Source organism: Poecilia latipinna, unplaced genomic scaffold (assembly GCF_001443285.1).
Source record: "Poecilia latipinna isolate Pla-1442-1.1 unplaced genomic scaffold, P_latipinna-1.0 Scaffold490, whole genome shotgun sequence".
Taxonomy (NCBI): domain Eukaryota; kingdom Metazoa; phylum Chordata; class Actinopteri; order Cyprinodontiformes; family Poeciliidae; genus Poecilia; species Poecilia latipinna.
Genome location: NW_015113106.1, coordinates 122908 through 138926, shown reverse-complemented (window position 1 = coordinate 138926; position 16019 = coordinate 122908). Strand labels below are relative to the sequence as shown.

The 16019-nt window shown below is 36.5% G+C and overlaps 2 protein-coding genes across 2 annotated transcripts; one reads left to right on the top strand and one right to left on the bottom strand.

Moving 5' to 3' along the window:
- The first annotated feature begins 702 nt into the window (after positions 1-702).
- On the top strand, positions 703-7756 carry haao (3-hydroxyanthranilate 3,4-dioxygenase). The gene is made up of 10 exons (XM_015039942.1): positions 703-1061; positions 1210-1288; positions 2542-2625; positions 2747-2853; positions 3357-3446; positions 3521-3564; positions 3656-3801; positions 4368-4436; positions 4531-4613; positions 6702-7756. Exons 1-10 carry the CDS (start codon positions 973-975, stop codon positions 6772-6774), a joined length of 864 nt encoding a protein of 287 aa, XP_014895428.1. The 5' UTR covers positions 703-972; the 3' UTR covers positions 6775-7756.
- Positions 7467-15800, bottom strand: LOC106952066 (transmembrane protein 229b-like). Its single transcript, XM_015039943.1, has 2 exons — positions 15727-15800; positions 7467-9406 (listed from the first exon to the last, which is right to left on the bottom strand). The coding sequence occupies exons 1-2, from the start codon at positions 15767-15769 to the stop codon at positions 8925-8927; spliced, it is 525 nt and encodes a 174-aa protein (XP_014895429.1). The 5' UTR covers positions 15770-15800; the 3' UTR covers positions 7467-8924.
- Between the last annotated feature and the right edge of the window lie 219 nt (positions 15801-16019).

Here is a 16019-nt window from a genome sequence, read left to right as displayed (position 1 = left end):
CAATCCGTGTAACATATGTTCCGTTGTTTTAATTTACTCTAAAAAAAAAAAAAAAAAAAAAAAGCAAGTGAGCTATTGTATTCTTATTGTAGAACTTTGTCTACAATTTTGCTGTCTTGTAATATCATTAATATATATAATCATTAATATAATTAATATAATTGTCTATGAATAATGCTGTTATTTCCATCCATCCTTACATTTAATAAGTTTTTCACAAAAGTCTTTGAAGTAATGCATACCGTATAAAACAGTCTCATCTAGTGGAGACAGTGGAGAAATTATTTCAGCCAAACGTTTCACCACTATTGAACAATATGTGTGCAAAATGTTATGAAACGGGCTCACGCATTTTTCGAAGACACGATTAAAAATAAATAGATAAATATACTTATATTTATCTAGACCTTTAACTCACTAAGGTGATTCTAGTCCTTAATGCCAATTTTTTTTAGATCTGCAAGATTATTTAGACATCTTCAAATCTGCTGTCAGATCTCTTCCTATGACAAAGTATAAAAGTAATCTTCACAATAGGTTATAATGATGTGAGAAAGCAAAAGGTTTTATTTGCATTTTCAGATGATGTAACATGACTTAATAATTCCAAGTTATATTGTTTTTATTTGTGTAAACCAATAGTTAAAAACCAAAAAACATCAAAAACATCACGTTTTATACATAAAGACAGGAAAAAACTTTAGATTTGATTAAAATAATTTGAAAGTTTTCCTTTAAGCCTCTTCAGTGACTGCAGGACAGTATTGTGTTACTGATTATGAAAGTACTGGTGAACTTTCACCTGTGTACAAAAAAAAAAAAAGAACAGGACAGCTCCTCCCTCACCGTCTAACTCCCACTTGTCCCACTTCTGCATTTCGTACTGTTCATATCGCCACATTTAAACATCTATAAGAAAAGGAAGTCAAATAGTGTCCTGCTGCAAAATCCATAGCCTGTCATTTAGAAAAAATGAGCAGCCAAGTTCCTCTGGTCAATGTGGAAAAGTGGATCGCTGAAAACCAAGATGCTTTTCTGCCACCAGTGTGCAACAAGCTGATGTGAGTAACATGCTTTGCTAATTGTTTTTTAGCCAGCAAAATCTGTTGCAGTGACTGATTTGTTTGGGAGGTTGACACCAGACATGTTAGATGCTGTGTGTGAACATGCTGCAACCACATGACTGCTTTCAATTTCTGTTTTTCTCAGGCACTTTTCCCAGTTGCTCGTCATGTTTGTTGGGGGTCCTAACACCAGGAAGGATTATCATATAGAGGAAGGGGAGGAGGTAGGAAATTAAAAGTACATAAATACAACCTTAGCTGATACAGGGAAAGGAGATTCAGCGTCTCCTTTCCCCGTATCATTGCCTCATCTTCCATGAACCTGGGCAAACTCCACCCTGCAGCTGAAATGCTGAGAGTGTGTATTTTGGCACAGTGTCCCTAATAATTTTTAACTGGGTCCTTCTTGTTGGTGGCATCCTTTGCTGTCTAGACTTGCAAACTTGCTTAATCGTATTTCCTAACATTTTCCAAAAACAACTCGGAGAAGACTGGAAAATTTCAGCAGTCCCTATTGGTTGGCTGTATTCAGCGCAGTGGTGCAGCTGGTATCAGATCCCGATCTGGGGCCTTTCTGCATAGAGTTAGCATGTTCTCTCTGTGTATGTGTGGGTTCTGTCTGGGTACTCCAGCTTCCTCCAGTCTAAAAACATGGCTGTTAGGTTAATCGATCCCTCTAAATCGTCCTTAGGAGTGTGAATGGTTGTCTTATGTCTCTATGTTGTTGTCTAGCGATGGATTGTGACCTGACCAAGGTATACCTTAGTTTTCACTCAATGACCCTGCCAAAGCTGAAACTACCGATTATTTTAATAACCAATTATTCCATTGATTTTTCTCTTAATTTTAAGATCTTCTTTTGGTAAAATTGCATCTTTATTCTGCTAATACTATACATTCTTGCAGTTAATGGATAATTGAAATAAAACCTTTTTTTTAAAGTATTTTCTTTCATTTGTAATTTCTTTTTTTTTTTAATTGGATGTTGTATGAAAAAACATGCATATTGCCCAACCCTAGTGAAAATCTCCCATTGGACAGTGAATAATAAAAAATTATTATTTTACATTTTTCTGACTCTCAAAGGTAAAAAAAAATGTCAGTAATGTATTACTCTGGCCTCATGATTGAATCATTCCATTAAATAAACAAAGGTTCACAGAGTTTAATCAATAAATATTTAGGATATTTTAAAGATTTCTTCAGTATGCATGGATAAATCATCAAGCCAAATATTTCTTTTATATACTAACATTCATATCTCGGAGAGTTCATCATGTCAGTTATGTAGAATAAGTTGCTAAAGCTGAAAGGTTTAGCAAGGACATTTTGAGGGGAGGGGTGAGGAAAGCAGTTCTTCCAGGTGAAAGGTCAAATCTGATGTGTTCATGTTCACCACACAGTCTCCAGATTGTGCAACTGCAGCCTTTAAAGAACGACATTTAACCCATTTCTTGTCTTTTTCTGTTTGAAATAGTTGTTTTTCCAGCTGAAGGGAGACATGTGTCTGAAGGTGATTGAAAATGGCGTCCACAAGGACGTTCACATCAAAGAAGGCGAGGTAAGCGCTGACGTTTCCCCAACATCTGGAACAGAAACCTGTCTTTTCTCTTTATAGAGCACTAAAACACACTTGAATCATAATCTTTGCCTCACTGTATGATTTTTTTCTCCACTTTTAGATGTTTCTGCTCCCAGCTCGAATCCCCCACTCTCCGCAGAGAAAGGCCAACACCGTTGGACTGGTGATGGAGCGAAGGCGACTGCTGACTGAAACTGACTGCCTGAGGTTCACCTCTCTTCTTCTGCTCACCTCTTCCCTCATTTCAACTCCTACTTTTCTAATACAGCCTCAAAATTATTCATCCTCAAATATATGTATGTGCACTGAAAAAACACAAACTCTTACCAAGTAATTTTGGTCTAATTTCTAGTGCAAATATCTTAGCAAACTTGAAATAAGACTAACTAACTAATAAGTAACTTTTTAGCAAGATATAGATTATTTAACTCATAAGACATTTTCCCATGTTATAAGTTAATTTATCTGCCAATAGAACAAGTACTTTTTCATCAATATTTAGATATAGAGGCTTAAAACAAGCCTCTATATCTTGCTAAAAAGTTACTTGTAAGTTTGTCTTTTTTCAAACGCAATAAGATATTTGCACTAGAAACTGGACTAAAATTACTCAGTAAGGTTTTGTGTTTTTGCAGCGCTTCTTCAGCCTCTTCACAGTGTTGGGCGTTTTCAGGTGCCTCAGTGTCACCAGTACCTGTCGCTTCTTGTAGGTACTACGTGGACAACACCACCGACATCCTGTTCGAGAGATGGTTCTACTGCGAGAATCTGGGGACACAACTGGTTCCGATTATCAAAGAGTGAGACACGTTTCTACTTTTATTTAATCAGGATTCATTGAAGTTTATGATGTCGGTCGATCTGTCACTCACAGATTCATGGCATCAAACCAGGCTAAGACGGGAAAACCGGATCCAGGTGAGCTTTTTGCTACCTGCTTCCACGTGTCTAATATGAACTCTGTTCCATTTCTGAAGAATAAACTGCTGACACTTTTGTTTTTGAACAGATGAAGTTTTCAGAGAGCCTCCGTTCCAGATGAACACCATGAATGTGATGACACCGTTTTCCTTCAAGGACTGGCTCAACAAACAGAGGCCGTCTTTGGCTAACGGCAGGCCCATCAACATCTTTGGAGTTCAGTTTGAGACAGAGGTAGTAGGTGTCACTCTAACATTTCAGTTTTCTGTATAGACAGATTGTTTTATTGAAATGGATACATACACAAACAAACAAATTAAAACCACTAATTAGGACTTGGTTGTGTTTGCATCATAGTATATTGCTTTTATCTCTAAGCCTAAACAGGGTGAATATAAACTAAATTTCTTCTCTCTGTCTCGCATCACATCGATAAAGCCTGCAAGTTGAAAGCTGCCTTCTACATTATAAAGCCTGACTTTCAGAAGTGTCTAATTACAGACAAATTATAGTTTTAGTGCTTCCTCTGCATGTTTGAGGGAGTGCTGAAAGCTGCATGTTTCTGCAGCTCAGAATATTGGATTCACCAAAACAAACCAGATGAAATTTTATTTATTTAAGCTTAAAGTCTCATGTTTTTGTTTTATGTTTGGTTGGCTATATTACAACAAAGCCTATCTCAATAATAACAAAGTGTTAGACTTCCTGGTAATCAAACTAAGATGTCTGGACTAGTGCATACAAACAGAATAATAATAATGAATAAAACAAGGTTTTCTCTATTTATTTGTCTTTGACAGGTAATGGTGTTTGGACCTGGACTTACAGAGACCTCAGTCCAGCAAACTGATTTGTGGATTTGGCAAATGGCACGTACACACTTCCTGTCCCAACTCCTCTAATAACCTCCATAAGCTCCTAACAGCTAATCCTACCAACACATCTCCTCTCTGTCTCTCCCAGGAGGGATCTTCAGCAGTGACCATGGCGGAGCAGACGTTCAGTTTGACTTCAGGAGATAGTTTGCTCATCCCCGAACAGAGCCAGTGAGTCAATTTTAATAAATAATATTAAAAATGCAAATTATCTGGTGCTTTCCAGGTCTCTGAGTTACATTGATACAACTTTAAATGGATGCTGATTTTGACAGAATATGTTAGCTAATCAGGTGGAAATTAGGACAAAACACAAAAACTGATTTTAAGTTAAATGTTCAAGTCAGGTAGATTGTATAAAACTTATCTATCACCGACTTTCAAATCAAGTATGCAAGTGGAAAGGAATGGCTACTTTTTAATAGGAATAAACCTCGAGAAGTGCCAGTACAGCATGAGTAGCCATCTGCTGATGTTTGTTGAAGATTAAGTCAAGCATGTAACTGCTGATCTGACACAACGATCTTTCATGTTTGAAGAGAATGGTCGAAAATTGAGAAAATGTACTTTGAGTGGCAGAAACTCTCTGGATATTGTAAAAATATTAGTAAGTTATATGTACATAATCACTGATTAAACTGTATTATATGGTGGCCAAAAGGTACAAAGGGACTGCAAACGGCAAAATACTCTGCAAACATGAATGATGCAAACGGTAAACCACACAAACACAGAAAACAAATGTAACAAAAAACAAACACTGCAAAAAATATGCTGGAATCACAGAAAACAGAATCAAAAACCTACAATCAACAAAATAAATGCAAACAAAAAAAAATGCTGCAACCACAGGAGATGGAAGCAAATGAGAAAATGTCATAAATAGCAAAAACAACAAGCACAAATGCTGAAAACTCGCTTCACAAAACAGAAGTCCTCCAGACCACTAGGGGGAGTCTGGAGTAAGTAATATTACCAACATAAATAAATTCTGTATTATTGTAAAAGATTGTGTTTTTGAGAAAGTCATTAAGTATATCATACTTTTTCTATCCCCCTCCAACTTTATTCTGTAAATCCCATTAAATTATAACATCCAATCTCTACTGGGGGCCTGAAACCGTACGACTCCCCCTAGTGGTCTGGAGCACTTCTGTTTTTGCAAAGCGAGTTTCCAGCTTTTTATACTTGCTCCATTTGTGCATTTTGCTTCTATTTCCTGCTGTTATAGCATTTTGTATTTATTTGTTTTGTTGATTGTAGGTTTTTGCTTCTATTTTCTGTGCTGTTTGCTGTGTGTGTTTGCACCTCTAACTGTGGATTTAACATAAACTGGAATGAATTGAAGCAGTGCTGTTCACTTGATCCCTACTAGAGCCTCTGCAAGAGATTTTTAACTCATCAAATAGATGGAAAAATACAGCTTTAGAAGAGCATGTTGGAAATATCAAAGAACTTTTAAATTTGACTTTAGTACAACCACAAATTAAAACAAGTTTATCCTCAAATATACGTACTTGGACTGCAAAACAACCCCAAGTCATCACCCCTCCAGCACAATGCTTGGCAGTCGGTAAAAGTGTTGGTGCTAATTTGCTGTTTTCCAAAGATAACGACGTTCATTACATTAAACCATTATAAAAATGTGAAAAACAAATTATTTTCCATTATTGTGCTTGGGATTTTACTTAAGCTAGGTTGAAGATTTTCCAGAAGGAACAAATTGGAGCACCTCTAATTTTTCAGATACATTCACATTTAGCATGCGAACTAAGACCTGCTGAAGTCTACTGTTTTTACAATAAAAAAACAAATTACATCAGATTAGCAGTTCCTGTTGCTGCCAACCCTTTAAAAGAAGACAATCGAGAACAAGCACAATTTGGTTGTGCTTGAGAACTAAAATTATCTCTCACCACATTGACAAACCACAAATTCATTGGAACTGTTTCAGACACTGATGAGTGGGAACATGTGCTAATATGAGCAGAAATTGTAATGTTTCCTTGGCATTATGTTGCCACACACCTGAATGCCCCAGGCCGGCAATATGCATAAACACCTAGCTTAAAGATGAGCCATTCAGTGAATAATTCAATGAATTATTCAGTGCAGTTCACACACCACTTCTTGTCCTTAGGTTGATATCTGATAAATAAGTATTGAGAGAAAATGCAATTTAATGTTGTCTCCTTGGAAAATTAGCATGATTCTGGTAGAAATTCTGGTGCAAACATGTAATTTATGTTCCTTTTGTAGGTACAAGTGGCAGAGGAATGAGGGGACTGTGGCCTTGGTCGTCGTGCAAAATCCAGAGCGGAAGAGAACCTAATTATCAACTACACACCTTCAAAATTCACTTAAATAGATAGAAGTAGTAAAGGTGTTAACTTTTTTTTATTAAAACATGTATTTTTATTAATGACATTGACATGAAACTTACACCAGAGGTCAGTAGCAAACCAAAAAATCCACACACAAAAATGAGACCAAAACAAATCATTTTCAACTCTGATGATACAGGGAGAAAGTAATAACACACTTACTGAATTTTATCAGCTTTTTTCTTTCTGGGTTTTATCATCAGCTCTTTAATGAAGAACATGCAGTTACATTCCTCCTCATACTTCCTTTAATTATCTGACGTTTCCTAGCACTTTATGCTCAAAAACAACCTCACACCTTCTTGTTCTTTGGTGTTTTTGGAGTGATATTCACTCCAGATCCTCCTGCAAACGTCTGTTCTGTTAATATTTCATTGGCTTCCCAAAATACTCTGTAGAAAACTTTAAAAGATATTTATCATGGGTTTTCTTTATTAGTGGAGTTTTTCCCAGTGAGTTGTACAATTGCAGTTGAGTGAATATTTCTTTGAAATTAAGTTTAAAGAAATACGTTTTGCAATAATGAGGTTGTGAATTGAGCTTTTTGGTTTGACCCATCATGTTTGTTAGAGTAATGAGAAAACGTTTCATAGACGATCACTGCAGAGTAAATTATTATTAAATTAGTATTAGTCAGACCTGACTTTCTATGTTGTCCAACACATTTTCTATGTATTATCTCACTTAATTATTCTTAAATTAATCCGTGGATTTGTGTTGTTAATGACATCTGGGGTGAATTTTGAACAAACATCCTATTAGAAGTATGTTTACTAAGAAAAACAATAACTTGTTCAATGCGCTTTGTATAATGGTAATAAATAATGCCAATTTCATTTAGTTTTATTATTTAGTGAAGTTAAGCATAATGAAAGAAGAACTTGATTCTGAAACTGTTTTTAGGCTAACAGGAATAAAATGACATGAGATCATTTTTCTCGCCTGGTCTTGTTTTCTTGGTACCTAATGGAAGTGTGTTGAAAACCACCTTCATCGTACTTGGCTGAAACGTACTTGGCTGATTAATGAATGGGAAAGATCCAAAAACACAACACCAGGAACAAAACCCTGCTGTAAGATAGTTGCCAGGTTCTCATTTCCCAAAAATTGTGCAAACTACCCCGATTTTCTTAAGAAGATATTGAAAATTAATAAGCACGTAAATGTTGCCTTTTTCCTCCAAGAGGCCTGCTGAAACACATTCCCGCCCTGGACAAAATCCAAACTTCCCACAGTGTCTTTTACTCCAGTTGGACCAGATAAGGCAGACAGAAGCAGGAAAAATACAGAAATTTTTAATTATGAAACTGTTAAAAATATAATAACATTGTGTTCCTGCAAAAAATGACAACAAATGTTGTGTGGGTTTAGTTTAGTTTACTTTAGTTTAGAAATGAAATAAAAACAAAATAAAACAGCAACATGGAAGACAACATAGCAGAATACATGTAATTTTAGGTTAAATGCATAATTAACTCTATACTTAAGTTCACAACCAGGAACTGAGATTGCTTGAAATCTATTAAAAGTTGGGTGATTTTAGAAGGACATAGTTTAAGATTATTATGAAATCAGTTGTTTTTCAATCTTATCTTTAGCGTATTCTTGATTAGAGATTAAAAGTCTTCAAATTTTTTATTTTGAAACCATTAAAAACACAGTAATACTGTGCTATTCCAGCTGAAAATGACATTAAATGTCATGTTGGTGATTTTGGAAAGACATAATTTAAGATAATCATGAAATCAGTCGTTTTTCAATGTTATCTTTAGTGCAGTGTTAATTGGAGATTAAAAATCTCAACCGTTTTAATCATTAAACGTTAAAAATACAATAGCATTGTGTCGTTTCTGCAAAAAAAATGACATGAAATGTTATGAGGGTGATTTTGGAAGGATGTTGTTTAAGATAATCATGAAAGTAATCATTTTTCCAATGCTATTCTTACCTAGCACTTGATTGGAGATTTAAAAAAATCTTCAATTTTTTAATTATGACAGTGTTAAAAATACACCAACATTGTGTTGTTCCAGCTAAAAATGACATTAAATGTCATGTGGGTGATTTTGGAAGGACATAATTTAAGGTAACCATGAAATCAGTTGTTTTTCAATCTTATCCTTAGTGTATTCTTGATTACATGCTGCTCCGCTATAAGTCCAGCTACAGCCCAGGCTGGGGCATAATCCAGAGTCACCAGTCCTCCCAGATTGTAGCGATGGGCTGAGTAATCCCACGGACAGGCCCCCAGCAGGCTCAGCCCCACGCCCCAGCTGAACTCCCACATGTAAATGAATAAAGTGTAAACTGCCAGCCTCACAGGGAGCGAGCGGCTCTGGGCCAGCAGCCAGGCCCTCAGGGCCTCCATGCAGAAGATGGCAGAGCCGTACATGGGCAACGCCCAGATGCTGCTGTGGCCTGGCAGCCTCTGGTCCCGGGTGCTGCACCAGTCATACACGGCGGTGAAGGCCACCTCGCAAAGGCAGCCGTGCAGAGCGTAAACATAGAGACGAAACAAGGCTGAGAGGGGATGAGGGGGACCGTCAGACTCTGCTGGGGGTTCATCTCCAACAGCAGTCCCTGCAACACACACACGCACACACACACACACACACGCACGCACACACTGAAATTAGTTTGTCTTGAAAGTCTATTTGGAAAGTTTTATGTGATTTAATTTAGGATAACTGTAAACTTTCAGTCACTTTTTAAATAGTAAATTGGAAAATGGACTGAACTCAGAACAGAACAGAATATACTTTTTCTTTCTGTTCTGTATATCAAGTATATCAATATACTTTATTGATCCTAAGGGGAAATTCAATTCAATTCACTTCAATTCAATTTATTGTTTGTCACTGTACACATGTACAATGAGATTAAAAGCCAGATCGAGCAGTGTAAACAATGTAGGAAATATATACAATATAAACATAAATATGGTGATATTTACATTATTTACAATATTAATCAGTTAATTTTATAGATGTGCATATAAATAAATTTATATACAGGAAGTTAAGTGCCAAGTGCCTTGCCCTGAAGTACATCGACATCTGAGGAAGCTGAAATCGATCCTACAACCTTCTGATCACAAAACGGCTATTCGTTGCAATGGTGGGCCAGAGCCACCGTCGCCATTTTTACACTTACATTCCTGTTTCTACTTCTTCGAAAAACAGCCCAAGTGCTGAAAAAACACCAATCCATTTTTTAGGTAATAAATTAACGTTTCAAAGTCGAGTCTGGAAAATGAGCCGTTTCAAACACCTTCCGAATGTTGAGACAGCCGTTACCAAGCAACCCCAGCTGTAACCTAGCAAACCAATCAGAACGCTGAGTTGAAGGGGCGTGGCTAGCAGCAGTTTATTTGGATTTAAAGTGACAAGACGTCCTAAAAACAGCCCATAGGCAGAACCATATGGGCAGAACTGACTATCTAAGGATGATTTTGTGTAAAAAATGTAATGAACATTTAGACCTATCCTAACCTATTGAAGGAAGCGTAATAGGTCACATCTGACCTTAAAACATCCTCATCCATAATAATGATATCACTGTAGAAACATCTAATTGTTTGGAAATTGTGTTCTAACTCAACCAAGGCTGATAGGCAGGAACAGTTCCTTCTTTAAAAAGCTGATGTCTTTCCTCTCCAATAGAAAACTCTAGTAGCTATAAAATTTTTCAAAATTGATAAGTTAATCAACTGAAAGTGGTTAGAAATAAATGGCCTCCATCTGCTGTCTTAAATCAAAATGGAGCAATTTTCATCCCAATTTGGCTTAATGTGTTTGTTAAATAATTACAATGTGGAATATATAAAGTTTTTTTTAAAGTATTTCAGAACCTGTTCGGACCAGATCACTGCAAAAAACGTCTCAAAACTTGACTATAGTTGAATAATATGAACACAGTAACCAGATACTGGAACGAAGGTAATTGCTGAGAAATGACTCAAATGATATAAAATTGAGACTCAATGTCAGGTGTGGTGGCTGTGAGGTGGTGAGGAGAGACGCAGGCGCATGTTGTGATAAAGATGATGATAGATTTAATGAAGAAAGCTCAACAGTCCAGAACAGGCAGCACAGCAGAGACTTAGCACACAGCTAATTACCAGTAGCAACTGAAAAACTAAGGACTGAAAAAGAGAGCTAAACCAACACAGGACTTTACAGTTCTACTGTGATGGCAGGCAGGCAGACAAATGACATACGTTTGACAAGGACCCAACAAGAGACAGAGACAACAGGTTGACTTAAATACACAGGGAGGGTAATCAGGTAACTAGACACACCTGGGAAGCAATCAACGAGGAAGACGCAGAGACAGAGACTTACAGGACAGAAACTGAACACAGAAAACCCTTAAAAAATAAATACACAGAAACACGGATCATGACACTCAAATGATATAAACTTGAGAAGCTTATTATGTTATTATTTATTTGTAAATATCATAAGTTATGAAATACTTGAAATTGATTCCTATTAGGCAATAAGTAAAAGTAAAAAAAACCTGACTTGATTTAAAGGATAATCTATAAACTGAACTGATCTCTCTGTACAGTTTCTCAGAGCTGCAGGAAATACCCGGCCTCTGCTACTGTCGTAGATTTACGACAACAATCTACAGGATGCTGTAGCTGCTCAAAATCCTTATCGCAACATCAACGACCACAGCTGAGTCACAGAGGAACGTTTAATCACTGAGAAACATCAAAACACTTTACACTGTGAAGCAGCAAATGAATTAATTCATGGGTTATTAGAGTTTGACAAGGGTTATTGTCAAACTCTTTTGCTTGCTTTTCATCTAAGCAAAAGTTTGCCTAGATGAAAGATTGATGTGCATCTTTTCTGTTCAATAACACTGGTGAGTGACTCTTTATTTGTAATTTCATGTAAAAAAGGGTTAATTCTTGAATTAACTTTATATAAAATGGTATTTTAATTTTATCTGGTTGAAGTCAGGTTGAATACATCCAGGAAGTATTACCATACTGCTATTAATAGGTGTTGACTTCTTAATTAAAGAGAAACTCCTCTATGTAGAATGAAAAAATATAAAACTAGTGTAAGGAATAAATTGTAAAACACAACATTAACTGAAGCGTAAATGATTTTCTCGGGAAGACTTTTACTTTAGCCTGAAGCTGTGCCCTCCTGCAGTTTCCACTGACTTACTTATGAGAAGTGACAAAGCTTTTCAGACTTAATGTGAAGACTTTCAGGTAAAACAATCAGGTGAACATGCTCTGAACGAGTGAGTCGCCTGCAGCAAACACACTGCAGCTTTTCTATGACGTCTGAACCGGGACGACTGACTGTTGATGGTAAAAGTCACAGTTTCACTCCCAACTCTCGTCTGCTGAGTCATATTTTAATATAAAGTTACGATAAAAAGAAAATACCGCTACTTTTTCAGCTAGTGGAACAACCTAAACTTTCCTATTTTACAGATTGACGTCATTTATTGGAACTAAGTTAACCAACAGTGACCAAATGTTTTGGCATAAAGGCCACAAAATTAATAATTTTATTCTTAACATAATAAGAAAAACTAATATATGTATTATTTTTACCTGTTAAATAAACAACAAACTAAACACAATATTTTAGTAAAATAAGCAAAGCAGTCAGATTTTTGTAGACAAGTGTTGCATGAATCAGGTTTACCTGTTTTTTTTTTTTTTAAAAACAGCAAGTCATATTCTAAAATTGTTAATTTTTCTGGATTTTTCTGAATCTTTTTTAGCAACAGGAACAAGATTTCGATCAGTCTTTTTTCATTTTACCAAGTTAATTAAATAGGCGTTCTCAAATGTGGGTCTTAGTAAAAACAACTGGATGCTTTTGGTCCCTATATTAATACTTTGTGCTGCACCTTAAATTTTCTATTTTTCCATTTTAATAGTATCTATTTTTATCAAATCTCACCACAATGTTGTTTTTAAATTTGTATCTTCACCAATTGCCTGAACTGAACAACCAAATTTAGGCTTTTTGAACTGTGATCAATCATCCTGAGGGCCAAAAATGGCCCCTGGACCGCACTTTGAACAACCCTGGAGGACATTTTGCTGTTTCCTTCGGATCTAAGAGGCAAAGTAGAATTCAGGTGCCGCTAATAAACCAACGAAGAAGAAAGTATGGGCTTCTTTCTTGGTTATCACTGTAGCTATCGACACTGGTGAAAAACTTCAGTCTTGGTGGCTCTTTTGCTGTTTTAAAACTATTTTTAAGCATTTTGTTTCTTAATCTAGACTTTAACACATCCAAATATCTTGAACAAATGTCTATAAATTCCTCTAAAAGACTTTTCTGCCTTTTGTATAGTTGAAACCAGAAGTTTACATACACAACAAAAAGACAAGTGCATTTTTTTCACACTAACGTGAAATTAGAATAAATATTTCCCATTTTATGCAAATTAAAACAAGAAATTCCAACAGTTTTCCATTTACTAAATGCCAGAATAATGAGAGATAATTTTTAAGGCTATTTTAAAGTTAATGAACACTAAGATTATTATGCCTTTAAGCAATTTGGGACAAAACATCAACAACTTCAAAACGTCTGAGCTAATTAGAGACACACCTGAAACAGAGTGCTTCCTTGCATCATGGGAAATAAATCAGCCAAAGTGTAAGGAAGAGAATTGTGGACTTGCATAAGTCTGGTTTGAATGGGGTGCAATTTCCAGATGTCGTTAAAACAAATAATTATATGCAAGTACAAACAAGATGGGAACGTTCAACCATCATCATCCCGCTCAGGAAGGAGACGGGTTCTGGTCCGCAATGTTAATGTCAACCCCGTAACAAAAGTAAAAACCTGGTAAGTGTGTTATTACCTACAGTGAAACGAATATGAACATGAGCTGAAGAAACATAAAAACAACAGTTTAATGTTTGCAAATACACACAGGGACAAAGAAATAAATTAATAATAAAAATTAATAGAACACCATTCTGACAGGTGTCAGAATGCTGGAGGTGGCAGCATTATGTTGTGGGGTTGTTTTGCTGCAGGAGGGACTGGTGCACTTCACAAAACAGCATCGTGAGGACAGAACATTATGTGGAAATACTGAAGCAACATCGAAAGACGCCGCAGGTTGTAAAAACTTGGGCACAAATGGGTTTTACAATGGCTATAAAAAACATGTTCATTACATTTTTTGGCAAGACAGGCCCACAGAACGATGCAGCCACCACTTTACCTGACTGTTAGTGTGATATTTTCTTTAGCTTGAAAGCCATTTCATGGGTCCTAATCCAAACATTCGGCTTATAATTGCAAACAAATAGCTCATTATTTGTCTCCAATTAGCAAATTTCCATCAAGGTGGCCTACTATGCTTTCTCGATCAGGTTAGAAAAGGTTTATGGCCTACACATGTTCATTACCTTTTCATTTGCACAAAAATTATTCTTATATAATGAGATTTCAGTCTGCTCAGTTCTGCCTGTGAGCTGTTTTAGGACCTTTTGTCACTTTAAATCAAAATAAGCTGCTGCTAGCCACGCCCCCAAACTCAACATTTACACTCGCAAATAAAAATGGCTGCAAACAGATGCCCAATTATACAACTGTACATGTTTGAAAAGCAGAAGTGGCGCCTCCTGCACAACCAACAAAAATGCAGCAAATGGTTTCAGAACAGTAAGTCTACCAAAAGAAAACAAAAAACATTTGATTTTCCAGCAACCATTGTACAGTGAATGCAGCGGTAAAACCAGCTGACCAAATGTGCTGGAGCTCAACTTGTGTTGCTAGGTGATGTGCGGAACTGTGTCGGGATTGCTAGGTAACAGCACTTTGCCCGTTGAATGTTCCTTAATATTTAAGAAGTTTTTGAAAGACCAAAAGCATTAGCTTATTTCCAAAAAAGCTGCCTTAATGGGTAAGGCCAATTCCTTCTTAAGAAAAGTCGGCCAGTTGGTCAAAAGGACTAAATAATTATTCACGATTACAAGATTAATATTTGGAGGAGAAGTCATGGTCATGCTGTAAAGCCAAAGAACAATCCCAACTGCCATGCAAAGTGGTGGCTGCATTTTTCTGTTGGTCTGACTTGCTGTCAGTGGATGGAGTAATCAATAAAAACCTCAAATGTCTTCAATTTGAGCTGAAATTAACAGTTGAAACTTGGAGACAGTTGCGTTTTCTAACTGGACAATGATCCTAATCAAACATCCAAACTGATTCTGGATAACATGAAGCCCAGATATTAAAACTGTTGAAAAAGTTTATGTTAAGGTTACAAACTGGGTCTGTGCCATTAAGCTAATTGAATTTCATCAATTCTACCCAGAAAAGATGCTAGACATCCAACAGGATTTATGCTAGTCGCTTGCCAATGCTTGCAAATTGGTGCAACTTGTTTAAAGGTTTAACTAAATCATCTACTCACTCCATCCTGGAAAAATAATGACTCATTTTGAGGGTATGTAGTGACAAATATTATTACCGTACTTAAACCTTTCTCTGTTATCGTGAGGAAAATGAAGGTGTGTAACAAATTGCACTCTGAAACATGATAAGGTTTTATTAATATCGTTTTTGCTGCACTTTGTTCCATGCATAATGCTCCTCCTTCGTTTTCCGCTTACGGGACACACACCTCTAATGTGGATTAACAAGCTAATAGTCCTGCTTAGCAAATTAAAGACACGGCTAATCATCAACAAGCTTTCACCCTGTGCGAACAAACTCTTTAAATGATCAACACGACGACACGGAAAAGTGTGTATTATTTCTGATAAATTAAGACATTAATAAATTTGCATTATTGAGATTAAATCAAGCGAAAATAAGGTGAGGAATTTAATTTGAGGCTGGAAATTTCAGTTTTTGAAGTTAATTAAATGCTATTAAAAGTAAAACTCTCACCTCGACCACTTCTCCCTCCCTCTGCTACTTTTCTGCCCTTCATCCCTGGCCGGTGTATAGATCTGTGCGCCTTTATAATCCCTCTGCTTCCCCTTGTGTGTGCACGTGCGTGTGAGTGTGGATTCTGGGCTAAACATTAAGCCGCTCCATGTTATCAGACACTGATGTCTCTGTGGTCCAGTTGTGAAGTGAGGAGGAGAAACCTGGACCAACCTGAGGGGAAAAATTCTGCATGGAGGGCACATCAACGTCAGTATTGATCCCATGACGGCTGCATGAATGCTCGCTTTTAG